Source organism: Aspergillus udagawae (genome assembly GCF_001078395.1).
Source record: "Aspergillus udagawae IFM 46973 DNA, scaffold_7, whole genome shotgun sequence".
NCBI lineage: Eukaryota > Fungi > Ascomycota > Eurotiomycetes > Eurotiales > Aspergillaceae > Aspergillus > Aspergillus udagawae.
The window spans coordinates 2057287-2083695 of NW_025091270.1; the positions used below are offsets into that span (position 1 = coordinate 2057287).

Consider the following 26409-nt stretch of genomic DNA (forward strand, 5'->3'; position numbering starts at 1 on the left):
ACGCCGGCGGCGGCTACGGGGCAGCTGCACTATATACCACGGTTAAAGACATGAACGGACGAAATCTTGCAGTAATTTGCAAAGTTAGACGCACCCTACATTGTGGAATACTTTTACTTTCGTTTCGGATAACAATATAAACTCTCAATTGATGCCAGCGCCTGCGCACAATATCTCTAGCTAGAATCGCTGACGACTCCGTCAATTGTCGGGAGCATATTAAATACAGGATATGACAGGTAGAGGGTCAGACTCAATGCAACTCGATATTAAATGCTTAAGCCTTGACGCACTGGTGGTAGTAAGGGTTCCACTGGTGGCAGACGAGACCAGCCTCACAGCCTGTGGCACCGGAGTAGTTCTGGCCACCGCACTGGGCGTAGAGCTTGCCCGCGCCGGCGGCGCTTCCGGATCCAGAAGAGCTGGAGCCAGAGCCGGAGCAGGAGCTGGAGCCGGAGCCAGTGTTAGAGCCAGAGCTGGAACCAGTGTTGGAGCCAGTGTTGGAGCCGGAGCTGGAGCCAGAGCTGGCGGGAGGAGCAGCAGTGGTGGTGGGCTTGGCGGCGGTAACCAAGGTGGTGGGAGCGGCTGTTGTGGCGCCCTGCTGCTTGGTGGGAGCGGCGGTCACGGCTGGAGCGGGGGCAGTAGTAGCAGCGCCAGAGGAGCCAGAGGAGCCGGAGGAGCCGGAAGAGCCGGAGGAAGAGCCGTCCCAGACAGCAGGGCCAGGAATGGGGTAGCTGGTGAAGGAGTTGTAAATGTCGAAGAGAACACCCTTGTCGGTGGCCTTGTAGGCACCGGGGATGGAAACACCCGCAGGAAGGGCCTTGGTGCCGGCAGAGGTGACCTTGACCTGGACACACTCCATGTAGAACTGGGCGCCATTCTGGCGGTTACCCTCGTGCAGGGCGATGATCTCAGGACGCAACAGGTACTCGCCGGCGGGGACGTCGGGAACGGTGATCGAGTGCTTGCCCTTGTTGGCGATCAGATTGTCAACTGCCCATTTGCCGTTCGAGTAGCCCTCCTCAGCGATCTTGACCCAGCCGTTGCCAGCAGTGCCCTTCTCGGTGGGAGCCATGTAGACCATGACGGGGCCATGATGGGAGGAAGCGATGATGTCGTCACCGGCAGTACGAGAGTCGTGGTGCCACTCGAAGGTGACCTTGTCACCGGCCTTGACGGAGAGGGTCTTGGCGGCAGCCTTCTTGCCGTTGACGTTGCAGGTCATGTCGGCCGAGGTGACATCGGTGAGAGGGCTGTTGTTGGGGGGAGAGCGAATGTATCCGTCAGCGGAGTTTCCCGCACCCTGGTCCACGTCGTTGATCCAGACGGCGTGGACGGTGGCGTGGGCGCTGACGAGTTTAGCTGCTGCTGCCAGAGCAAGCAATCCGAAGGTCGACTTCATTTTGAAAGAGTGTAGAAATGTAAAGAATGACTAAAATGAAGGAGAGAAAGAGAAGAACGAAAGAGCGCAGATAATCAAGGAGAGATGAATGCTGAGTAGTCCTGACTTAGGGAATCATGATGAACGGGGGGGAAGAAGGGCTTATATAGCAATGGTGATTAGAGGATGGAGTAATGGCGGCAGCATCAACAGTCTAGTTGGAGCGATGGGGCCACAGGAGATGAACGAGACCCTGCCAAGACATAGGGGCCGCTTGGCTTCCCTGTCACTAACGGTGCCAAGAAGGGGTTTCATCTATATGTTTCAATGTCTGACTCGCACTTTTGATCTATCCTGTTTGCCACTGGCCAGTGCGGTGTCTTGTCGGCTAAATGAACCGGATGTGCTCCGAATAGGCAACGGGGTTTGTAGTCATGTACCAATAAGCCGTATCCTAGTTGATGGTAAAGTACGAGATCCATTTTAGCCGCCCAATAGCGGCCATTTTCTCACCGTGGACCAGAACTTCTGCTTGGTCCTGTAGAAGAAATATATTAACTTATACTACTTTGTCTCACTGTGGTGTCGTCACTATACGTTTCCGGGATATCCTCCGATGCTAACAATCTTCCGCAAGCTTCTAGCTGGAGCAGTCTCACTTTTTCTCCTAGTTCTAGGAATTAAGGGGCCTTCTTCTACTAATTCTGGGCTCCTTCATTTGATCGATCCAGCGTCGCTACAGCCTGAGCTACCTCCCTACCCGTGGCCCAGAATTGGAACGGAGGAATGGGCCATGAAAGATGAAACAGACGCTGCATAGGCGTCCTAATAGAAATTATCCGTAACAAATCCCCGAAAGATACTCGTCAGTAATCTGTATAGCTCTCTGCTCTATACGAATTCGTTGAACGAGCTCAGGGGAGACCGTCTTATGGGCATAATAAGCGCCACTCGGCGACTCATATTTCCAGAATATGACTCCTGAATCTTGATGTTCCCAGGACCACAGTCCCTTCAATTCTAATAGCCCGGGTTGCCTCGGCTTTTTTTTTTATCATTCGACGGTATATATGGATCACCGAGTCACTATAGTATTTCAACAGGGGAAATTAGGCGCCATCGGTCGTGACGTAGGAACATACACCATATTTCTGGCAGGTTAGGGATACGTATTAACCTTGTCTGAATGCGACCAGGTGTCAACCTCGCGGTGAAAGCAGTATCCAGGAATGGGTGCCTGTCGGTTTGTTAGTGGTGTGATCCATCCAGAATATACATGTTGACTTCGTTGAAGATGGCGCAGAGATCATGGACGAATACGAGCTGGATATATTGGTCTATATCGTAGTCGATTCTTCAATAATTTATTACAGTGTAGAACACTTGCTTTTTCTTTCCTTTTTTATTGCCAGTGCTGTTAATTCATTTATCGTACAAATTAGGGTGATTTATATCGGTAAATTTATTATGCTGGCTAATAAGTTAAAATGCAAATCTTGAACTTCAACAACAAGCATGTTAGCTCAGGGGAAGAGCGCCGGGCTCATAACCCGGAGGTCCCTGGATCGAAACCAGGACATGCTATCTGAGATTTCCTTTTTTATTTTGGTTGGTTTTTGATTAAACTGGATCTCGTTTTGTCTTGTCTGGACTACTGCACAATGATTGGTGCCTTTCCCGTGCCAAGTCCGGCCAACCTACTCTCATCGACCCGTCCATATTAACTACTCAGGCGACCAGGAGGAAGCTAGCACCGTCAGAGGGGCTTTGGGCCTTTCATAAAAGACGCATTTATCTCGGATAATGAAAGATGAAAGTAATTCACAAAGAAGATAACCAACCTTGACTCTGATTCATAATCAAAAATGGCGAGATCACGTAATTAATCGGTCCCATGCACGTGCTTGTCGCAGTTCGACTGCCATATTGGGATAACATCCAGACGCCGAGAATGTGCAAGCTTTGCTCCACTTATACCATGATTGGTACTCCGCACCTAGATCATAACGGTCGGAAGAGAATATTATAATATAATGTCATCAATCTCTCTGCCGAGGGAAATATTGCGAGTCTTCTACGACAACTCGGCATTGGCTTACTCATAATCCTCAGAGCCCTGCCAACCGTCGGTCTCACCTCCCTACACACAAGACAGACAATATGGATCCGCAGCTCTTGGGTCTCCCAGATAGCTCCTGATCATCCCTTTGGATTGACGCGGCTTCGATGCAGACAGCTATCTAACGGAAGTCTCTTTGATCGCTGGTGCTTATCGTGAAGGAGGGACAGCCCGAGTCTTGCCGAGTGTGAGACAAGTAAGCCACCTTCTCTTGGATTGAATATGTGCATGGGGATCGAGAGCAACAGAAAAAAAAATTGTGTCGCTCGCTCCGATCAGAAACATTCTTTCGCAAACACCGAGCTCCTCGCGCACGGCAGAGGCCCCGCTAACGTATCCCTTTCGATTGACTGTGTTGAGGCAACTCAGACCCCTCTAAAGGTTGAATTTATTGATCACACTCCTTTCACGGAACGGCCGATCGTCCAGGGCCTACATGGCCACGACGAAGGCAATTATGTCACGGTTTTACTGCTGGTATGGGTCTATATACTGTCTGTTCGGTGGACTGAGCTCCTGAGTCGCTCTTCCGATCATCAATGTACGGGTGAGTATCAAATGAACGGGATGATTGCAAAATAGCACGGGAAATACGATGTGGAGGTCGCGATTGGTGATGATATTGAAGAAAGTGAAGCTCGTTGGTGGAAGGCTACCTTGGTTGGTCATAAGGGCTGAAGGATAACTACAGATTATAAGGACAAGACCTATATATCACCATGGTGTGTATCGATCCTAAACGGGACTCTCAGCCATGCAAGACCGATTATGTGCAATAATAATCTTGCACCACCCTCATCGGAAACTCCTCTCAAATATCTGGCGAAGTTCTGCGTGCATCACCGACTATATGGCCGATGTTCGGATGCTCTGGCTGCTGATACCCGGTTGGTCCCTTCCTCTCGTCCTCCAGAGTGGTCTATATTGGACAAGATTGCGAGACACAGAAGGAAGAGATGGAGATATGATCCGGACTCGGGAAACTGGGGAGAATCCAATCCAATTCATATTCTTTAACCTGATCAAGCCAGCTACTTAGATGCTAGCTATGCAGGTGCTTCACCGCCTGAAGCAAAAATATGACCCGGAACGCCAATATGATTCCTTAATCCGAAGCAAAACTCGCGATACTATGAAGCAACGCAGGGCCCCGTACGTAGGAAATGTTGACGCAGTAAAAACATACATCTAAATAAGAAATAAACGTAAATGAGTGTTGCAACTGATCAGCCAGTCTCCTGGGTTTATTCAATCCCATGCAGATATTAATGTCAGGAATATACTTTCCAAGACCAGTCTACACCTATGTTATGTACACTAATGTGGTTATTCCCTAACGAAAGCCACCTACTGCAACACCAACTGGCCTGGGCCCCACAGGGTATATAGATTGCGGCTGGATGCTCCCTGATCCAGTCCTAAGCAAGACGCTCACTGTATCGTCAGCTGTATTGGGAGCCATAATATTGAGATGGTGGCAATGACACCACGGGGAATGTGGCCTGCGCCTGGAAGTTCGTGCATTTGCAGGCGCCTAATGAGCAAGTAGATCCAGCAGGGCACTATAGAAGCGTGTTTATTACGTTAGAAATATGAATATCGACATAATAGCAAACCACTTAGAAGTATGAAGGTTAGGCCCAACTCACAGTGTTCCCAAAACTGAGTTGTTTAGATTGTTGTTGAGGTTGTTGCAAGCTCCACTGCAACAGATCAGGCCGGACGTGCACTACCAAGCACCACTTAGTCGTTGTCACAAAATGTACAGTCTGAATCTCATTTCCACTCACATCCCCATCCCCAATCCCACCCGGGCCACTCTGGTGACGCCAACCCCGCTTTTCAAGAGCATCTTCTCTGGGAAGGGCAGTGGCAGAGGCACAGAATAAAAAAACAAGAAAAGCGAAAAGCATTTTGGCAGAGTAATTAATAAAAGTTAGTAAGAAAAGAGTATCTTTTTCAATCCATCATACTGCTAGAAAACGGAAAATAGTAATGGTGGACGGCGAATCTCGGTACGTGGGTTTGATAATTCCTTGGTCATCTCAGAAATTATCCAGTACGTTTGACTGAGGGCATCTGACCCGTAAATCGGCGTCGTTCTGGTTCTTCGAATTCCATCAAACATAGTTATAAACGAGGGAAATGGCGGTCTTAGACGCTCATACCAGGGATTATAATCTATTACACACGTCACAAAGGCGAACTTTTGGTGAAAGTAGAAGTAGGCATCATACTGTAGGTAATCCTAGTCAGTGATGTATATGTCAGGTATATATCCAGCTGGGAAGTGGATAGAGGTTAAGCATCTGACAGACAAGTCTTGGCGGAAAATCCAATCGTCAATAAAACAGCTCTAAAATCCAAAATACTTTAGTAAGAAGATTTACCAGAAGCGAAGATGTGAAGCAAAGCTAGATTAAGACGAGCCAGCCTCTCTTTCCCAGCATTACCTCGCTCTCATAGGTAGTTGCTTCAGGGCACGGGGAGGTGCGACAGCGACATGCGTCCACATCATTAGGCATGGTCAATTGGCCGAGTAATAAGTCGAAACTACCTTCTCGGCGAAACCTGTGTATATGATCTTTAAAAAAAACTAGGAGCCTGTTCAGTACTACCACGATGGCTGTTTTATATATAAAAGGTGGTCTGGATACGAGCCTCTGTATTCGCATTGTAGTATAGGGAAACCTAACTGAATAGGGGAAACCTATACTAAGGCAGGTAAAAAATCAAAAATTTGCCCCGGAGAGACAATTGTCAGGAGAATAAAGAACCACTGCTCTTCGTAAGTCACTGCTAGGACATCTAAATCATGAGTAGGTATCCTCCTACGTGACGATGAGTCAAGGCGTAGGAGCGATAGGAAGGGTGCTCGCAAGCGAAACTGGAGCTTTCTTTGGCGTTACCGGCGGTGCTCCTCCTTCCTTTGGAAGCTTCTCTGTAAGGCGGAAACCAATATATGGTTGAAAGTTGCTGGGAAGCGCGTTCCAGCCAGTGTGACCACCCCAAGGGTACTTGACTCTGAACGAGTAGTGATATGTAGCCACTCCTGCCTTGACACCGAGACCACCCATATTCCATTCACCTTCTTGGCCAGACTTGATAACATTTTCCAAGAGTTGGATCACCTGTTTGACAATATCACTGTCTATGTCACCCAGAGACTGCCCAAACTTGGCGAGTTGAACAGAAATTTGCCACTCAACCCATGCCGCAAGAGAGACACCACCTGAGATAACGGTCGACAGAAGACCGATAGCAACTTCCCAAAGTTCAACAGTGTCTCCGTAATAGACATCCCACCCGCCCTGTGCAAGCTCGTCTTTAACTTTCTGCCGATCGTTGTCATACTCAATACTCCCTCCTCCCCGTGGAAGGTTTGGAACTTCGTCCCGATCATTATCATATTTGATGATCATGATGGATTTTCGGAATGAGATCCGGAAGAATGAAATTATTTGGTGAAGTGCTTAGTGACCTGGGTATGATACTAATACGTACTGATTGTCCAACGCAGAAAACACAAGGACCGACGCAGGTACTTATAGATATTGAAGCCAGTAATCCGAGGAGAGGGCTCAGCTGGAATGCTGCATCATGTCTAAGTTCCCATGTTCTAGTTTGACGTCATTTGCATTCTAGCCAGACAGGAGCGGATCGTACGAGCAGATCATACGTGCCAGCTTATACTGGGTCAGAGTTACCGAGGCTCCCGATCTGGAGCCAAGATGACGAGTCTACGGAGTTAGATCCTTCCGTATGGCAAGCATTGCCTCGTGCCGTACTTACCAAACTGGTTCCACTTTTGGACACGGGAAGGCCGCACCTAGACAAGCGATGATATGATACGTAATGTCATGCAACTAGTTCAGATTCAGTAGCGGGTACGAAATAGGTGTGCTACAGTATCGATGGACTTGAAATGCTATTGGCTCATTTATTATACTCTCAGCCGTATTCTACGCACACTGTGATTCAAGACTGCCGCAAACAGCGAGCTGTGAATATTACATTGCGTTTAACATTTAAAATCTAATACAGTGAGGTCTGATAGTAACAGTAAAGTTAAACCTTAAATTAGAAATGAACCAACTACCAAAAAAATTCCAACGAAATCTGACAGAAGAGGTTCTTGGACAGGGAATCTAGAACCCTCTATCAGCCACCTTATGTCAAGGTCCATTTGTAAGGCTACTCTAGGCTTCTGATGATTTCGCTATTAATATTGAACAGACGAATGCTGCCTGCAAGTTACCATCCTTTTATCTTCCTTATTAGCCACCTCCTGCTTCCTACATATCTGTTCTGACTGGGATTGCGTAGCCTTCCCCGGTGACTCAAACGGGGCGTGACTGGGGCTTCTACCTAATGTCTTCAGCGTCTACCCCCATGGCCCGGAGGCCTACGTGTTCCTGGCCTAAATCAGGATCTGGCTCAAGTTCAAATTTGACCTGGCTAACCTGCCTGAGCAAGCCTGCTTGCAGCAAGAATTCACCAATATAGCAGATTGCCTGCGGGTCTGATATCGTTATATTATAGTCCGTTAGCTTATCCTCTTTACTGGATCCACGTGCAGCAATATTGTTAGCATCTGCCTGCGCAGCAGCTGCTTGAGGTGGGAGCACTCAAGCATGAATATGTTTAGAAATCTGGAACTCCTCTCTACAGTTATACTGATTACTGTCTTTAGCCTTAATCTTATAGGCAAAGTGGGCCAGCCTAGTCCACTATATATACAGCTGTATAATAATAGGTATGCACACCTTAGTAAGGCTGTTGTAAAGCTTCAAGATCTTCCTCATTAAAGCCTTGATTATGCGTATGGTCAGCGCAGCCGTGCGGCCAATCTTCCACTGCTTAGCCCACTGTTCCTGGAACTTGCTGCGAACAGTCCTCTTGGCAACGAATGCTAGCCGGGGTCGGCCGGTGTTGAGTATATCACGCATGGGCGGCTGGTTGCGAGGCAGCAGCGTCATTGTTACTGTAAAACTCCATGACCGACACTGGGATTGAGTCTGACTCTGTTGAGGACGATGCGCCTGCGGAAAACGGTCGCGTGGTTGAAGGTAATGTTGACGTTGATCCCAATGGTTCGAGCACGTCGGGAGGTTCGACCTGACCAAAGAGGTGACGCGGATTAGGAAAGCGCCCCGGACGAGGACGTGTCCTTGCTGGTCGGACCGTGACCGGAGGAGTTGGCTCCGGCGTGTCTTCCTGATTCGGGGTCGCTGGCGTAGCCATTGAGTCTGAGGTGTTCACTCGAGGAGAAAGGTAAGCACCAGGTATGTGGGCGTTCAAGGGGAAAGTAGCTTCAAAAGCGGGGTTCTGAGCCGTGTTTGAAGCAGCCGTGGACACGCTTGAGTTGCATGGACGTGATCGCGAGCGTCCAAGTGGTTTCTCTAAAATCGGCAACGCGCCCGCTGGCTGGTCGCTGATCCACTGCTGGTATTCGTCTGTAGCGACGATCCAGCCATAAAGACGTGAAAAAAAAGGGAGCGGCTCTGTTGAGAACGCTTCTGTCGATGTCCCAGCCTGAGGGGTCGTTCTGCTGCAGACGTGAAGGAGAAGGAAGTACCTTTAGCTGATTGACAACGTAGTCGATACGATAAACGTATCCTGATCGAGCTGACTGGTGTCTGGCGAATCCGAGAGGACGCGATACTATGTGATCTGGTGAGCTAGTTCGGCTGAACGAAGGTCGTTTGCGTGTCATTGGATTAACGGAGAAGGGGCTTAGACGAGGGGAAAGGCATGAACGCGTTACGCGTCTACCGGCAATCTACCGGCAACGTTCGTGTAAAACGATGCTGGATGCCAACGGTCACCCATGGTTCAGCGTTCAGGTGGACGAACGGAACGAAAACGCGAGAAACAACGAAAAGGGGTGAAAACGAGGGAACAAGATGAGATGCCGAGTACCCTAGGATGATGGACATACTAACAGATTGTTGCATTCTACAGGGTGAATATGATGAGAATGTGATGATGATGATTTTGTCGGCATCTACCGGTCAAAGGGAGCCTTGGCAGAAATTGACTTAGATGCTACGACACCTGCCAGGGTGAGCAGGGGGATGACCATTCGATAAACAGATCCTGCCGACCTAAACGGGAAGAAGTGAAGCTGTAGAAAGGTATAAGTACCCCTCTAGATGCCCTGGATCGATGTAGCTAGCAAGATAAGAAATTCAATGACTCGAATCTGATTAGTCATTCCTGTCCTGAAGCTATTTGTATCTACAGTATGGTAGCTCTTCAATAGCGAGATTCCTGCTGGCTGGCTAACTGCGAATATATAGTTATTCAAAAGGTGAGGAGGTGGGATAAGCAGGCGGATTATGGAACGAACATAATACCTTTCACAAATTAAGGCGGTAAGATGGCCGAGTGGTTAAGGCGAGCGGTTTAAGTTTATGCTTAAAATCCCGCTTGACGAGAGTCTCGTGGGTTCGAACCCCACTCTTACCAGTATTCTTTTTCTTTTTTTGCGAGCCGCTACAACAGCAACAAACAGTCGCCCATAGCATTCTGCAGAATTGAAGACATTACTGATCTTCCAGCATCCAATGCCTGCGTCAGATATCAATGCAACGGCTAACAAATTCCGCGTGAGGGCATCACCGGTTCACCTCCCTGATTGACCTGGGGACATCAAGGCCATGCCTTCCTTCCTCGCCACTGTGGCCGAAGCGAACGACATCATTGTCCTCCATGCATGAGCGCGCAATCCTACCGGCACAGACCTTACAGAATTCCACTGGGTCGAGGTAGCGGACCTAGTCAAGGAGAAGAACGTCGTCCCCATCTTCGAGAGTGGCTACCAAGAATTCTCGACGGGGGACGTTCAGGACGTTGGGCCATTCGGTACTTCACCGAGTGGATGCTCTCCGACTGACTCGAAACTCCCGGGAGTATGTGTCGCGCAATCCTTCTCGAAGAACGTTGGCTGTATGGTCACGGCGTCGGTGCTTTGCAGTTGGTTGTTCCCGGGCGAGTCCACTGAAGAAGCTAAATCAAGGTTAAGTGCAGAGGACTCGAGTTCGGTCAACTTCGGCGAGTCTTATTGAGACAGTCCCTGGAGATTCGAACTGAATGCCCAGTGGGAGGGAGATCTGGCTACGATGAAATCCAGGGTCAAGACCACGAGGTCGGGCTATGTGGCAAGCTGGAGAGTATGGGGCCTGTGGTGATTGGTCATTTATTGGGAGCCTGGTTGGGATGCTTTGCTACGCGGAGCTGAGTTAGGACAATGTAGCAGTTACGGGAGGAAAATCATTCTTATCTGCCGCCATCAGGCAGTGTGAGTATTTTTGGCTGACAGAAGGCAACGTGGACTACGGTATTTGAGCAATCTGCGATGTCACTGGTCTCGGCTTGGCGGTATTTCGGACATATCAGTCGGTCTTCGAGGTGGATACAACCATGCAACTCGCCGGTAGATTATTGTCCATTTGTCATCCAATTTCCATGTCCTTTAGCAAATGCCGGAAAAGCCGGCAAAAATTACATCAAAATTCTAGGGAATCAACACCCTTTATCTCCGGATTAAACCCGGTTGTATGACCTTCCGGTATATAAACCACCCACCACGACTCATTAACAATCAGGTACCTTGTTCTTAGTACTAATAAAGACAAAATGCCCTCCATCAAGAACTCCACGATCGTCATCTTCGGCGGCAGCACCGGCATCGGCTACGGCGTTGCCGACAAATGTCTCTCGGAAGGCGCCATCGTGCACATCTCCTCCTCCAACCCCTCCCGCATCACCCAGGCCGTCTCTTCCCTGAAAGAAAAGTACCCGACTGGGCAAGTAACGGGCCACACCTGCGATCTCTCCCTCCCGGATGTCGAGCAACGCCTCGTCAAACTCTTCGAGGAGATCGGCTCTTGTGATCACATCGTTTATACCGCCGGGGACGCCTTGGCCGTCAAACCGCTCAAGGACGTCGATCTCCAGTTTATCCAGAAGGCTGGACACATCCGCTTCCATGTCCCGTTGCTCGTCGCGAAACTTGCCCTGCGCGTGTTGAAGCCGGGGTATACCTCGTCGCTGATCCTGACGGGGGGTGCGGTCGGGGATCGGCCGCAGCCGGACTGGGCTGTTATCGCGGGGTATTCGGCCGGGCTTTATGGGATGGTGCCCGGTCTGGCGTTGGATATGAAGCCACTGCGGGTGAATTTCGTTAGTCCTGGTCCAGTGAAGACGGGGTTGTTTTCGGATGAGGTGGCGGAGATGTTGGCGAAGAGGACCACACTGGGGAAGGTGGGGAGTGTGGAGGAGGTGGCGGAGGCATATGTTTATTTGATGAAGGATACGAATGCCACGGGGAGCTGTGTGAGCTCAAATGCAGGGTCTTTGTTGGTTTGAGCATTTAGTATCATGCAGGGAGTATGCGTAAGGCTGAGGGTTATTACAGTTTATTCCCGCATTTTGTTCGCAAATTCAATGAAAAAGAGTTATCCGGTTTAGTACCAAGGTGTGATCATCATGTTTGTGCACACGAATCATAATTTGTTCAGGCTGTGAAATATCAGTAAATGGCCTTAATAGGATAGATAATATGTTGATAGGCAGTGGCTGTCTTATCTCTATAGTGGAGATAAGGACGGACATGCCCTAACAGGATAATCCAATAACCTGGTGGCCATCGAATATACTATGGATACTATCTTGATATGCCGCTTCATCATGCCTGATTTCGTTAGCTAATGGATACAACTCTGCTGGTGCTGACCTAATGAGCTGCAGACAACAACCCCGCATCCAAGTGTCCTCGCTCTTGTTCATCTTGACTCATTTCTGACCTGGAACAGTAACATCAAGGATATTCCGCTACAGTAGCAGTCAAATGGATCCAGAAATACAGTACGTCCTCGGGCTGAAAGCTGTCCGTGAACGAGCCCATCGAGTCCTGCAACTCGCAGAGGGGAATCGCTTGAACCACTTCCAGTACCATCCTGACCGCCTGCAGGATGCAGTACAATACGTGATAAGCATCATCAAAGTTCGTTTATTCAGACCTGAACAGGAAAGATACTGACAGCTTTTAGCGCGATTTTGGGCCAGACAAGTACCACCTCATCCCGCCTCATGGCCGCTGGCAACACTTTGAAACCGGGGGTATCAATCGCCCTGAGAATCTACTGCAGCATTGGAAGAGAAACGGGGTAGACCCGTTCGAACAGACGCGTAGTTTACTGGACTTATTCTTCGTCTCGGTGCTGCTTGACGCGGGAGCAGGTGACAAATGGCGGTTCACCGAGCCAGGGACAAATATCGTCGTTGGCCGTAGCGAGGGGACCGCATTAGCTTCGTACAATATGTTCGTGAATGGCGACTTTGCGACTGCTGACAATGAGAGACGGGATATCGTTCTGGGTTGGTACAATCCCTCTTCTAGTGAGAGCAGGGCTAACCATCAACAGGGCAAGCCCTCAAAGTCTTTGACGCTGCAACTCTGCAACGCGGCTTCCAGATAGACGAGAAGACGAATCCCCTCGTCGGAGCGTCTTCGCGCGTCGAGCTACTCCGAGCCCTGGGCCGGTCACTCCTCAACCTCCCAGAGATATTCGGTCCGGCGGGCCGCCCAGGAAACCTAGTCGGTACGTTCTCGTGTGCTTATCAACAGACGCAGTCTAACGATAGCAGACTACCTGCTTTCCAAATCCCCAACGCCAACAGAAATCAACTATGAAACCCTCTGGACCACACTACAAACTGTTCTCCTGCCCGTTTGGCCCTCATCCCGAACCCACATCGACGGCCACCCCCTGGGCGACGCATGGCCCCTCCAAGTCCTCGAAAACGACGCTGAGCGAACCGCTCACAAGTCCAAATGCGCACACATCCAGCCGTTTCACAAACTCACGCAGTGGCTCGCGTACTCCCTGACCGTCCCGTTCGAGCGCCTCCTCGGCGTGAATTGGGCAAATATGAATCTCGGCACCGGCCTCCCCGAGTACCGCAATGGGGGCCTGTTCGTTGACCTTGGTGTTCTAGCCCTCAAGCCTGATGCTCAAGAACGGGGACTGCAGAATTCTGGATCGAGACTTCCCGCGTTTGAGGCGACGGCGGATGAGATTGTAGAGTGGCGGGCGATGACGGTTGCCCTCTTGGATAAGCTTCATGCGCGGATTATGGACAACGAGGAGTTTACTGGAGTGAGGTTGGGTCTTGCGCAAGTTTTGGAAGCTGGGAGCTGGAAGGCTGGACGTGAATTGGCGGCTGAGAAGAGGCCGGAGACCAGATCGAGTCCGATTTTGATACTGGGTGATGGGACGCTATTTTAGCGTAGCGATTCTTACATCGAGTGTTGAAGGTGGGAGTATTCCTAGAGGTGTCTTCACTGTCTTGCAGTATTTGGTATGCATAGGCTAAATAACTGTGGAAACTGGCGCGACAACTGCGGTAAGATGGGGCTAGGAACCCAAGTGTATTATGTCGAGTTATCTGTATTCGATTACCCATGGACATAACGAATAAAGTCAATACCCGGATGCAGAATGTCTCCTCTGCAGCTCATTCTCGGATTAAGCAGTACTCAAGAGAAACCCAAGATGAAGCCGCATTGTCAGGATATGAATAGATAAATATAACAAGGAAACCCCACTGAGAACGACAGGACCGACTACAAGATCTACAGATTGTACCGGTTCTTCAGATGACGCCACCAGTCACGGACCATCCAGATATCGAACTCGGTAATCTGTGTTGCACTACCTGCCAGCATGATGAAGTTCGTCTGGCCGGTGGGAGTCCAGTCGTAGAAGTCTTATATGGAGTGTTAGCACATACTTATCCAAGGAAACAAGGGTCCGACTAACCATCCAAGGCAAACGTATGTCCAAGCTCATGCAGATAAATGTGGATATTCTCCGAGTTGACATTCTGCATGAAATACTCCTGGCCTACGCGCTGACCCCAGTCGCCGCCCGCGCCGCCCTGGAAACCATCCGTGAGCCATAGGCTTTGGTCTACGATCGTTAGCCAGTGTAGTTACTCTAGAGAGAACGCGCATACCGTAGTGACGCCCAGCACCGGCCGGACAACGACTATAATCACCGTCCTGGTGGAAGAACCGTCCACACGCCGGATCGCACTCGGGAATCCCGCCTTCATCCTTGTTGGTGTAGATGTCCAGTCCCGAGGTGTCGCCTTCCAGGAGGGACCGATCGCGCACGGCGTATCCGACGACCTTGACGTCGACGGTTTTATACGGCCAGCCCTCGAAACCGGCGAGCCCCGCGATCCACTTATTGACGGAGCGGTTCACCGCCGCGGCGATCTGCTTGCGTTGTTCGGCGGTCACCTTCTTGCTTGAGTCCCAGCGCACGCAGTAGTTGATTTTACCGCGGGTCGCCATGACTTGGTCGAAGCCGTAGTTTTTGAATCCCATAGGGTTGCTGTACGTGGACATTTCGTGCTCCCAGACCTGAATGTGTGCAGAGGGTTAGCTGGTGGGCTTCGAGGCTAGAGGTGGGATGGGATGCGCACCTCGTTGAGAGGCTTGACGAGATTAGAGGGGGGATTCCAGGTCGAAGTGCTCTGACGTTTCTCAGCCCAAGCGCTGCCAGAGCGGGCGTCGAGATCCCCTGGGATCTGGCTGTCATGCAGCGGAAGAGCGCAAACGGAGCTGGCCAGCAGCTGGATTGCGGCGAGATAGAAAGTAGCCTTCATTATACACAAGTAAATGCAATATAGAGATAAAGAGAGGTTAATTAAAGAGAGAAGTAGCTAGTCAATAGCTATGGAAGGGATAGTGAAGGCATCCAACATGGGTTCATGGAGAACTATATATGCCCGCGATATGGCGGAAGAGAACGCCAAGAATCGGGGTTTGTAGTTCTGGTCTAACGGTAAGACATTCCCTCGTAATTTTTTCCCTCTTTGGTCATTCTTCAGGGTCATCCCCGGCAATGGAATCGTGTCTCTGTATGTCAAAAGGAGCGCCAAGTGTTTGGTGCGGAGGGCAGACTCGATGGCGCTCAATTATTCATGGACGAAACAATCTCCAAACAGCGGAAGAGGCATGCCAAGCATCCGTCAATCTATTAAAAACAGCCCCTGACTCTAATAGGCGCATGACTCGGAGTCGCATGACTCGTAGAAGATGGAATTTTTGCCGTCAATAGGGACAGAACAATCTATTTCAGGAATGTGGTTCTGCTAGCTTCCATGAGATTTACATGTCTTCAGTCAGGATGTCCGCTTCCTCTTCAGTCAAGATGCCCGCTTCCTCAACCCACGCAACCGCCCTTGCATCATTGGCCTCATCTCGGTAGATGGCTCGAATGCGGATCATGCCGCTTGTATCATACACTTCATCCCATTTGAGGGACGCTTTCTTCGGTCCCAGCTCCTCACGGATGCACCTCCGAGCCTCCCTGTTCGCTTGCTCGATTGTGGCCTTCGTGTCCCACTCAGCTGGGTAACAATCCGCCATCATGGGATTGACAGAAAAATGCTCTTCAATCTGCATCTTGACTTTGTACACCCTTTTATACTCAGGGGTTTCTAGCTTTCCGTGAAGGAACAGTATGACCGTTGACATGGGACCCGTACTTTGGTCCGTCAACCATTCTGCAAAGATTGATTCAATATATTCTGTAAAGGCCCACCATTCTGGCGAGACCATTTGGCGGTAGCTCCGTTCCATGGTGATAGGGTCGTCGACTGGAGGGCGCTCGGCATCTTGATCAACCCAACTAATAGATACCTCATTCAGGGAGTCTTGTAGGTTTTTTTTCTCGGCTGGACTTACGCCTGGCATATCAATCCACCGATAAAAGGCATCTTCCAAGACCAGTACCCGAGCATAATGATCAATGGCGTCTAGATTCTGAGAGAACGACAGCATGTCCTGTAAGTCTGCCACCGTCCAGCGGGGTTGGTCGTCTAGGACTTCAGTCTGGGTCAAAACAGCCAGCCACCAGGTCAAAGGGTTGGTGTGAGGAGTGGCCGTAGCGTCCTTGATCACCTTCACAAAAAAGGTAGTGACCATCTCGCCGAGAACTTTCAGCGACCGTCCTGACTTGGCATAGTACCGAATGGCGTCAATGTCGTCTTTGAGAGTCCAGGATAGGTTCAATCCCATAGACTCCAGGGCACCATCTGCACCATATGACTTCCAGTTAAAGACAAGAAATGCCAGCAACGATGTCCATACAGAGACGGCCTGCTTCCGCTTCTCCAGATCCCGCGGTCGTGCCCAAGTCTGAAACTCTTTGGCAGGCTGGGCAGGAAATCGAGAGAACTGGTTCATGAGCTTGCGGATTTGTGAGGGCCATCGTTCAACCATTGCATTGCTGCCAGTGAAAGTCTGTATGACTGCGACCGCAATCCTGTGGATGATAAGTTTCGTGGTCGGGCCGTTAGCAGCGTGGAAGCGCTGCCGGGCTGCGGCAATTGCCTGCTGCTGAGCATCCGTGAAACCAGCGGAGCGATACCATTAGTCAAGGATAGAATCCATTTCGAACTTTGATGCTGGTTAAGAGGTTTCTGACGGTAGCCTGTTTATACGAGCTGATGGTTGCCAAGGACCAAGTCGACGCGCGGGAACACAACGCGTGGGGAGAATTAGCCAAGTTGATTACCCCTCCATCATCCATGCATCCTGCAGGGTGAATCTATCAACAAACATTCAGAGGACAAGATTGGCGCATGTTGTGGCTCTGGATGCTTGATCGCGTCAAATCTTCTCGCATGAGCATATCATTAATTCAAACCAAGGATTCAGTGCCGACGACCCTTGGCATCGGCTAGAGTTTACCGATGGCAGGCCAAAAGCGCAAACATGCGACACCATCATCAAAGAAACCATCTAAAATGCCCCGAAGAGCTCCAAACAAAATGAGCAAGACAGACAGCACCTCCGATACCCATCCCTGCAATCAACATGCGTCTGTCTTCTTCCGCCTCCCACGCGAAATCCGCGACATTATCTATCGAGAAATCTTCGTCTTCCCCGTAACCGTCCACCTCGCCTACCTGGGAACCACCCGAACACGCAAATTCCGTAGCTTTCTCTGCGAGTTATCCGAAGATGAGCAGCCCGAGAAGCGCCCGCAGCCGCTCTGTCCACGATGTCGAGTCAACCACCACCGCTGCTCGCCACGGAAGGGGACGTCTGACGATGTCGTGGAGCGTCCTTCGTCCGAGGCTCGAACCCAAGCTCGGGTCCTGGCGTTGCTGCAGAGCTGTAGAAGGGTGTATGTTATGCCTAATCCTCTGTTGCTGAATGACCATTGTTGAGAAAGGTAGGTACGACGAGACGGTTGATATGCTCTATGGCGAAAATACATTCTACATTGAGAATCCGCGCACCCTACTGGAACTCCCGTCCGCTTTATCCCCCGCGCGACTCAGTTCGTTCCGGCATCTGTATCTGGAATCGGCCCGGTATGGCGAGAATACCCCGGCTGACCGTTTGGAGAAATGGGCAGCGGTTGTTGGTGTGCTGGAACAGCTTGACAGACTTGAAACCCTGGTCGTTATTCTACGACCGATGTTCGGATTGGTTTGGGAGGATGAGGAGCTGATGAAGCCGCTCGAGGCGGCTAGGCTTCCGGCGTTGAGGGTAGTGAGAGATCCCATAATATACATGGCTCCTGCTAGTTCAACGCCTCGTTGTAATCTTCACGCGCTGAGATGAGAAGTTTTACATGATGGTGCTCAGGCGGTGATCATGCAGATTCTGGAAGCGGTTAGGCGATTTGATCAGTCAGCGCATGCTTCTAGCTCATATGAATCTTCTTGGATACCATTCTAGCTTGTAATTGAATATCTAGAAGCATAGATACGACACACGTTATTTAATCAGAGAGGTGTAGAGCTTTACTGGACAAATACATCTGCATCGGAAAAATAAGACAGCCTAGTATTAAATTCGAACGCAGTAACCCCATACATCCAATCAGAACATCAAGATTAAGTGAGTGAATGATGGTCTGCGATGTAGGAGTCTAATCCAAGCCTAGAAGTATCCAGCGTCAAGAAATCAAGATTCGGGCACCCTCCTTGTACTACGTGGAGACTAACCAATCTATGATGCAAACACTTGCACATATCGAATAAAGAATGTAGTGTTGAACCTTGCCGGAGATATGCTCGCAGTCATTGGTGTTGGGTTGGCCATGTTCCATTCCAGTCTCCACTGCGGATGCCCGCGGAAGCATCCTCCATCATCCCATTCCCCCATTGCATTTCCCCCTGGTAGTGATCTGGTTTATCTGGGGCGTTCCAGGTTCCTGATTCATGAATTCTGTTAGAGCAAGAGACGTATTGAGACAGAGGTGGACATCACGATGTCAGGGTTGAGCGAATAGGAGGATTCATGTCGACTCCCCGAGTCAGTCTGTGTTGGAATTCAATGCTTAGGCCTGGCTTGAGAGGGAGGAATTGACTTTTTACCGGAGTGTATCCTGCGCCCCTTCTAAACCTTATAGGCTACGTAGCTACAGAGGTACTGATGTTCACATGTGCCTTTATGATTGAATGCAACCGCAGTGGACCAGCCTAGTGCCAACCATGATAACCAGGTTTTCAGGACTGCGAGGCTGTAAGTGGGTGTTGGACGTCATGATCTTCTAATCGTCTTAATTTTTGGAGGATACCCAAATCGATGATTAAGAATGAGGATTAGAGGAATAAATCATTTATTAAGGACAGTACTGGTTTCACTAGAAACTATCGTTTTGATCGCTTGAATTTATCTGTAGATACGGTATTCTCCCCACGCCATGAGGTCAGGATCCGCCCGAAAACGCCCCTCAGACGCCGACGATCACTGCCCAGCGACCCATGGGGCGCGGAGACGGATCAGCAGGGCCTGCGACCGGTGCCGTGCGCAGAAGGCCAGAGTAAGTCATTCGTTCTTGTAAGTGATAACAACAGAGCTGACTTTTCAGTGCGATGGTGGAAAACCGTGCATTCGCTGCGGGGACAATGTCCCTTGCATCTATCAGGAGAAGAAGCCGCTGCGACGGAAGTATCCCGCTGGGTAAGTCCTCTCCCTCGTTGTTAGATGAAACTGACAATTGAAGATATGTGGATATGCTAGAGGAACACCAGGCATATCTGATCACCGGGTTGAGGAAGTTATATGGATGCATTCAGCAGGATGCCAAACTCCCAGAGGTCGATCGCGATGGCAATAACCGACCGATTGTCCACGAACTGCTCGATAAACTGGGTATTTTTGAGGAACCAGTGAAGGAGCATAGGTCCTCAATGACTGAAAGCAAAGCGGACGCAGACCCGTTTCTGGGATCTCTGAATAAAAACGGTATCCTGGGCGGAGCGACAACTAGGTTGCCAGAGTCATCTAGAGCCTTCTTATCCACTCAGGAGGTTAAACCCCCTCTTGCCTCAAATCCGAACTCCACAGTAAACGTCCCCCGCGCCTTGAGACTACCAAACCATATCCCTCTCAATACGGGGATGGCACAACAGCGGTGTGCGCGCTCGCGCCACGGTCAAGCCGGTGCGGCGGGTGTCAATCGCCGTCAACCACCAGTCGATCTCAGCAACGGATTCTGGAGGTGGTCGTTTGACTTTTCCGACTTTCTGGCTGTCTCGAGTCGAGACGAACTGTGATGATCCTGCTTGTTTGGTGGGGTGAGAACGCTGCGATCATCAAAGCGTAGCTTGTTTCTAGTGTCACGAAGGCAGAAGGCTCTACAGCCTGATGGTTCGGCTCGAAAGTATCGGATACGAAGTTATCCAACATACATGTGAGTGAAAGCTCGAATAAATTGATCATGAATACTGATCCAGGTAAGGTTCTAACGAAACAATTGACGCGTCTAAAGACTATCCACATGCACAGAGTGCAACATATCCAACCGTCTACAGCTGCAACCAAACTTACATCGCTCTGCTCACGGCCAAGGAAAGACAGGTTTACGACTCCGTCAGAGCCTCATTCCCCTCGTAAAACTTTGGCAACGGCTCGAGCTTCTGCCGAAGAATCCAAACCCGAAAATGCCAGACGGCGTTCCTGATCTGATACGCCGCGTGCTTCCTCGTCGGAACAGAAAAGACCTGGTCCAGTTCCTCCAGCGTAAGAGCTGCGACCGTTAGTATCAGCACCCATACGAATGACTTATGACACAAAAACTCACCCTTCGTCTCGGGAACAAAAAGCAAGATCAACACCCAGCCGATCAGACACCACGCCGCATACCACCCAAAGGCACCCTGCGGCTTGAACGCATCCAGCAGCATCGGCCACGTAAACGAGAGGATGAAGTTGAAGCACCACGTTGTCGCAGTCGCCCACGACATCCCCACCTCACGCACGTGCAGCGGGAATGCTTCCGCCGAGTACGTGAACGGCACGGGACCCTCGCCCGGCGAGTAGAAGACCTCGAACAGATACATCCCTGTCGTGACCATCGCGACGCGCTTCCTACTGAAGGGATTGTCCGGTTCGATCCAGAAGGAGAAGCCGGACCAGAGGAGGCAGATGGCGAGCAGGGGGAAGGTGAAGAGGAGGAGGTTGCGCCGGCCCCAGGTGTCGATTGTGAAGAAGGCGGGCAGAGCGAAGACCCAGTTGAGGATGCCGGTGCCCATGGATGCGAGGAGGGCTTCTTGGATGCTGTAGCCGGAATCGACGAAGATGGTGGTTGAATAATAGGCGATTACATTGACGCCGCAGAACTGTTGGAATTAGTCAGTTAACTGGACTGTGGTAGAAATGGTGCAAAGATGGATGTAAATTTTTTCAAAGATGAAATACTGGAAGTCTTACCTGCTGCATGAACATGACGATCCAACTAGCTAGAGTAGCCCGACGATTGCGGGGAATCGTGAACAATTCGATAAACATGGTGAAAAAGTTCTTGCCCTTGTTCACCTTCCTCTCCAGCTCCACTCCGACATATGCGTAATACAGATCTCGGGCGGCCTGCAGGTCGGTCGGCCGGAGGATCCGAAACGCGGCAAACGCCTTGTCGATCTTGTTGTGCTCGATCAACCATCGGGGAGACTCGGGACAGAAGTAGACTTGTGCACAGACGATCAGCGGGAGGACAACGGTCGAGCCCAGCATCAGACGCCAGGAGAGGTCGTCAGACAACCCCATGAATGCGACGCCCATGATGTTCCCCAGCATGATACCGAACGCAGTCCACATCTGCCACATCATGACCAAGGCGCCTCGGATGGGGGCTGGTGAGCATTCTGCTGCGTAGACCGGTACTGTCGATGACTTGGAACCGATCCCGAGACCGAGCACGAAGCGAGCGATGAAGAGATTGACCCAGGAGTTGGCGACTCCCTCCCAGATCGAGGCGACGGCGGCGATGAAGCAGGAGAGGAAGATTGTACCTCGTCGGGCGAAATAGCGATTCAGAGGTTCGGTGAGCCAGCATCCGAGAATGGCGCAGGCCAGATACGGTGCACCGACGATGAGGCCGGTGAGATATCTCTGCATGGACTCCGAAAATCTCGAGTTTTCTGGGTGATCGGGGTCCGTGATGTTGAACTGCTTCAGATAGATGGCTTGCGCGCCATTGTTGACCGTTTCATCCATGCCCTGGACTGCTGCGGCCAGCGAGCACATGGCTGTCGTAGGTCAGCTCTGCCTTGAGTACTCTGCTGTCCTTTGGGGTATACCTACAAGCCATGAAATAAAGTTGCCACGGCTGGGACCATTTGTGTGTATGCTCCCGGCGAAGAATGGCTTTCTCGTCCTCGTGAAGCTCCGGCAAGTCCAGGGCACCAGTTGGATTCTGCGAGATGAGGGCTCCTTTGCGAAATACATCGATGTGGTCCATCAAACCATATTTGTGACAGAATTCTTCCACATTTTGCAGCAGTTTATCCCGAGGAACGTTGGCGAGGGGGTTCTCAAATACCGCGTTCAGCCTGCTAGGCGATCGGCCTTCGAGATCGAAAATGTCCTTTCGCTGAGTGGTATCCTCGTCATGTTGAAAAGCCGAAGGCTTCTCTCCTCTGGGACCGACTATCTCATCCGAGGGAGAGGAAGGCGAGTCACCTTCTTTCATGGTGTTGGTAGTAATTTCCAAGATAATAAACTAGTCGAGAGATTGTAAAGAGTCTGCAGCGTTCTCCCCAAGCCGTATTCGTACAAGGGATATAACCTGGGGCGATGCGGGGGCACAATGTCTCCACTGGACGAGTTGTGGGGATAGTTCCAGTCTTATATTCTCTGGGGAAGATTGCTTGGAAAACGGGAGATGTCTCCATGAGGGCTGATTGACCCGCTGGTGGAGACGCACATTGGACGCGCAGTCGACTAATGAGGCATTTTCCACTACAGTTCCTATACTAGAGGAGATATGAGACAGCCTATTGGCAGACCATTGCTATGATATAGACAATCCCGGAAATATAGTCGACCTTGGTCTCTGACTGGGCTATCCCGGCCGCAGAAACCCGGGTATACTGTCATACTTCCAGGGATCCTTGTTCTCTTAGCCGGTTTGCTTTGAGTTCAGTCGACCAAGGACGAAGGATAGCCGAGTAGCCGAGCGCAGCAAATCGGGGATGGCATCTTCGAGGGGTGGGATGAGATCAGTGGCTGCATGGATATTCACTTGTCTATCACTTGACACTCGTCTCCGCCAATCATTGCAACAGTCGGTTCTGTGGGAGAGTTTTGCGCCCATGCGGGGGCCTGAAGCCACCCGTCATTAGCATTTGGGCTTAATGTTAGTGGCTACTGGTTACTAGGTAAAGAGGTACTGTGGAGGTACTTGAGTGGATCCTATCGCGGCCCAAACGCCTCCCGTGCGCCTGTCCGGCTCAAGCATAACCAAGCAGCCTCATAGAGTCTTGACTGCCTTGTCATGCATTGGCATCACAGCAGCTGTAGATTATATGTAGAACACACTTTCTAAGTTGATATTAGTCATACATTGTGCTGGTTGTCTGACAGTGCTAGCTGCACAACACAAGCCATTTCGTTATGCCAAGAAGCTATGATGCCATCGCCTAAGGTGCAATGACATGTGCAATCTGCATGCAGTCACTGTTCTGAGTCAGGCATGTCTCAGTTTGTAGTGGGCTACTCCTCATACAGCGGGATTAGAATTATGGAAAATGATAACAATATAACATCTCAGCCTCGTCCGTCCATACATATCCGTCCATGAATTTGGTGGTCAGCATTGACCCTGTCAATGAATGAGGCCCCCACGACACCACAGCTATTCGAGGACAAAGGAGTCAGGCTTAATCGCCGTATTTGGTATTATCTTTAAGAACATGACCGATAACATCCTATTTCGATTGGCGTCCCAGACCTGGTGTCGCTAGATCGCAAACTGTGTTAGGTAGCGGAATATATACGGACGAGTGAACGTCAAAGCCTTCCCACTCAGAATCAGCAGCAGGCAAGGGAGAACAGTAACAGGCGATTACGGTCGATCTGGAGAGAAATAAATCACCATACAGCCCAACGAAAAATTGCTTCTTTCCTCTTTTCTTCCCAGAACGCCCAAAAAGTACCTAGGAGCGAGTGGTCACGTGGTATACGAGTTGGCCCACTGAATAGTCACGTGACACATAATTCAAAGAAGTCAAAGGTCATGTGATATAAACGCTGGTAGAATCAACAGATCCGTCCTTCCCTTGTTGTCGCACAATCATCCGCGTTCCATGCAAGCATGCTGTTTCCTGCAAGTTAATTCTATTGCAGAGGTGTTTCTTGCGTCAAGGGTGACCGCAGTTCTGCTACCATGGAAGCTCAACCCATCATGTTGCGCGCAGTACACCATGACGCGCAGGAAATTTCATTGGCTCGACGAAGAGGGACAAGGCTGAAATGATGCTCTGACACTGTAACTGATGCCAAGCCTAGCCTCGCATCGTCAAAGCTGACTTACCCCTCTTCAACACCCCGTTGCACCGATTCAGCGGGTTTGAAAAATGAGTTTGGAGCACAGATATCACTTTCAGATTCCTTGTAATCATGCATGCATCGCGATCGCACTATGTTTATACCGTGGCATGGATCAGCGCGCTGCCGCTGGAGATGGCCGCCGCGAGACAGATGTTCGACCAATTCCAAGACAGACTATCCCAGCCATTGACAGATACAAACACCTACACACTGGGCAGTATGTGCGGTCACAATGTGGTTCTGGCATGTCTTCCGTCCGGTGTCTATGGTACCACCTCGGCTGCTACAGTCGTCGCTCAAATGCGCTCTACCTTCCCTAGGCTCCAATATGGGTTGCTGGTGGGCATCGGGGGAGGCGCGCCCAGCTAGAAAGATGATATACGGCTAGGCGATGTGGTAGTTAGCAAGCCCATACGCACCTACGGCGGAGTAGTGCAATACAACCACGGCAAAACTCTAGCTGGTCAGCGGTTTGAGAAGGCCCTTATATTTCCCCTTTTTGATAATATGGGCTTTTTCGCCTCACGATATTCGGTTTCACTTGGGAAGTAGAGATCAAGACATCACGGGAGGGTGTCGGCAGCAGCTGATTCTACTATGCTGTCTGGACATTGCTGACCATTATATTGTTGTCTTTATGCATTATAGTTTGCCAGAAGAGCAGGTTTCGGGCCACACATAGGGACAGAGATAACCAGGAGGAAATTTACGCACCACAGAGTTACCCGATGATGGTGCAGTCTGTGGATCCCGCTATCATGAAATCGATGATATTGATATGAAATACAGTATAGAGGACAATCGATCATATACTGTAATCTAGCTGGAATAATGGTTATATCTCATTAAGTGCCTTCCATAAATATCATTGGTCAGAACACCAAGGCTTCCATGCTACCTGGTTTCATTTGAGGTGAGGAGAAACGCTGTGGTTCGTTTCGACGCTTTCTCTATTGAACCCTCGGGCAAACCATGAGTCTCTGATTCAATACTTAGTAATTCTGTTAAACACCTGTGTTCTGGACATGACATCGACGCTAACATCAGCAGATTGGATTGGTCTTAAGGCATGATCACCATCGGTGATGGCCTCAGATTGGCCTCTGTTGGAAATAGTCTGCGCCTTCGTGATGTGCTCAATCGAATATCGCAGTGGGCTTCCGTATATCAGCCTCTTTTCAGGGACTTTGCGGCGAAGCCGAGCTCAGCCACCAATGGAATAGTTACACGCGTCACCCGACCGGCTCTCTTCCCAGCTGCTTCGCCACGATGTCGTACCACGCAACTAGATATATTAGGTCCTCTTTCTTGAGGCAAAAGAACGTATTGTAGCGCTGTTCCCTCATATTTAGGGCATGTTCCGCACACAGAAGCGTTAAGCCATTTCAGACCTGGGGTTCCTCGAACGCTTTCGCATTTCTCTTTGCATACATCCAGTCGACCATGGACAATTATACCTCGTCTCGAGGACGCGAGGATGAAAATGAGCGGAGCAGGAAATCTGTAGGTACCGAAGAGCTCTACAACCGAGAGGAGTTCTAATATATTTGCCATCCCAAGTCGCCGCCCAAATCGAATGACAAGTCAGCCGCTAGCCACGCATTTACCCAAAAGCCTATATATCGTGGAAATCGATCGACCGAAGGAATGCCGAAAGCATCTCCAAAGGATTATGAGGAGGTAGGAGTCGAAACAATGCCTCATCTTCGGCAGCAAGCGAATAATTGTTAAGCAGGACGGAGTTCTTCGTCGCGGCCGTTTGCAAGGATCACTGCGCGATGCCGAAGATCTTGTTGCTGCATGTTTGAGTGGCAATAAAGACCAAATAAAGAGCATACTGGATAGTGGCGTAGATGTGAACCAGCGGCTAATTCGTCATGGACACTATGAAAGTGCCCTTGCTGCTGCTGCTTCCAAGAGCAATATAGAGATTGTGAAACTACTTTTGGAGGCTGGAGCAGATGTCAATCAGCAGCTTACATGTGGAGTCTACGGAAGTGCCCTTGCTGCTGCTGCTTCCGAGAGCAATACGGAGAT

The 26409-nt window shown here is 50.2% G+C and overlaps 11 protein-coding genes and 2 non-coding genes across 13 annotated transcripts; 7 read left to right on the plus strand and 6 right to left on the minus strand.

The window, feature by feature from the left end:
- Positions 1-277: 277 nt before the first annotated feature.
- On the minus strand, positions 278-1402 carry eglD (putative endoglucanase; the record flags this gene model as incomplete). The annotated part of the gene is made up of 1 exon (XM_043294234.1): positions 278-1402. The coding sequence occupies one exon, from the start codon at positions 1400-1402 to the stop codon at positions 278-280; it is 1125 nt and encodes a 374-aa protein (XP_043150169.1).
- A 1491-nt stretch (positions 1403-2893) lies between these two features.
- On the plus strand, positions 2894-2965 carry Aud_009380. The gene has a single exon. It is a non-coding gene; the product is annotated as a tRNA-Met (tRNA).
- Positions 2966-6346: 3381 nt separating this feature from the next.
- Positions 6347-6922, minus strand: Aud_009381 (uncharacterized protein; the record flags this gene model as incomplete). The annotated part of the gene is made up of 1 exon (XM_043294235.1): positions 6347-6922. The coding sequence occupies one exon, from the start codon at positions 6920-6922 to the stop codon at positions 6347-6349; it is 576 nt and encodes a 191-aa protein (XP_043150170.1).
- A 1519-nt stretch (positions 6923-8441) lies between these two features.
- Aud_009382 (uncharacterized protein) lies at positions 8442-8744 on the minus strand (the record flags this gene model as incomplete). The annotated part of the gene is made up of 1 exon (XM_043294236.1): positions 8442-8744. One exon carries the CDS (start codon positions 8742-8744, stop codon positions 8442-8444), a length of 303 nt encoding a protein of 100 aa, XP_043150171.1.
- Positions 8745-9876: 1132 nt separating this feature from the next.
- On the plus strand, positions 9877-9971 carry Aud_009383. Its single transcript has one exon. It is a non-coding gene; the product is annotated as a tRNA-Leu (tRNA).
- A 1170-nt stretch (positions 9972-11141) lies between these two features.
- Positions 11142-11873, plus strand: Aud_009384 (oxidoreductase, short chain dehydrogenase/reductase family; the record flags this gene model as incomplete). The annotated part of the gene is made up of 1 exon (XM_043294237.1): positions 11142-11873. One exon carries the CDS (start codon positions 11142-11144, stop codon positions 11871-11873), a length of 732 nt encoding a protein of 243 aa, XP_043150172.1.
- A 481-nt stretch (positions 11874-12354) lies between these two features.
- On the plus strand, positions 12355-13795 carry Aud_009385 (URC4/urg3 family protein; the record flags this gene model as incomplete). The annotated part of the gene is made up of 4 exons (XM_043294238.1): positions 12355-12510; positions 12557-12884; positions 12932-13108; positions 13155-13795. 4 exons carry the CDS (start codon positions 12355-12357, stop codon positions 13793-13795), a joined length of 1302 nt encoding a protein of 433 aa, XP_043150173.1.
- A 347-nt stretch (positions 13796-14142) lies between these two features.
- Positions 14143-15182, minus strand: Aud_009386 (uncharacterized protein; the record flags this gene model as incomplete). Its single annotated transcript, XM_043294239.1, has 4 exons — positions 14143-14276; positions 14330-14479; positions 14526-14937; positions 15000-15182. 4 exons carry the CDS (start codon positions 15180-15182, stop codon positions 14143-14145), a joined length of 879 nt encoding a protein of 292 aa, XP_043150174.1.
- A 505-nt stretch (positions 15183-15687) lies between these two features.
- Aud_009387 (uncharacterized protein) lies at positions 15688-16803 on the minus strand (the record flags this gene model as incomplete). The annotated part of the gene is made up of 1 exon (XM_043294240.1): positions 15688-16803. The coding sequence occupies one exon, from the start codon at positions 16801-16803 to the stop codon at positions 15688-15690; it is 1116 nt and encodes a 371-aa protein (XP_043150175.1).
- A 551-nt stretch (positions 16804-17354) lies between these two features.
- Positions 17355-18156, plus strand: Aud_009388 (uncharacterized protein; the record flags this gene model as incomplete). Its single annotated transcript, XM_043294241.1, has 2 exons — positions 17355-17713; positions 17766-18156. 2 exons carry the CDS (start codon positions 17355-17357, stop codon positions 18154-18156), a joined length of 750 nt encoding a protein of 249 aa, XP_043150176.1.
- A 1087-nt stretch (positions 18157-19243) lies between these two features.
- Positions 19244-20099, plus strand: Aud_009389 (Zn(II)2Cys6 transcription factor domain-containing protein; the record flags this gene model as incomplete). The annotated part of the gene is made up of 3 exons (XM_043294242.1): positions 19244-19363; positions 19412-19503; positions 19547-20099. 3 exons carry the CDS (start codon positions 19244-19246, stop codon positions 20097-20099), a joined length of 765 nt encoding a protein of 254 aa, XP_043150177.1.
- A 306-nt stretch (positions 20100-20405) lies between these two features.
- Aud_009390 (sugar porter family MFS transporter) lies at positions 20406-22513 on the minus strand (the record flags this gene model as incomplete). Its single annotated transcript, XM_043294243.1, has 4 exons — positions 20406-20572; positions 20627-21164; positions 21256-22070; positions 22126-22513. The coding sequence occupies 4 exons, from the start codon at positions 22511-22513 to the stop codon at positions 20406-20408; spliced, it is 1908 nt and encodes a 635-aa protein (XP_043150178.1).
- A 1928-nt stretch (positions 22514-24441) lies between these two features.
- On the plus strand, positions 24442-24741 carry Aud_009391 (uncharacterized protein; the record flags this gene model as incomplete). Its single annotated transcript, XM_043294244.1, has 1 exon — positions 24442-24741. One exon carries the CDS (start codon positions 24442-24444, stop codon positions 24739-24741), a length of 300 nt encoding a protein of 99 aa, XP_043150179.1.
- Positions 24742-26409: the final 1668 nt, after the last annotated feature.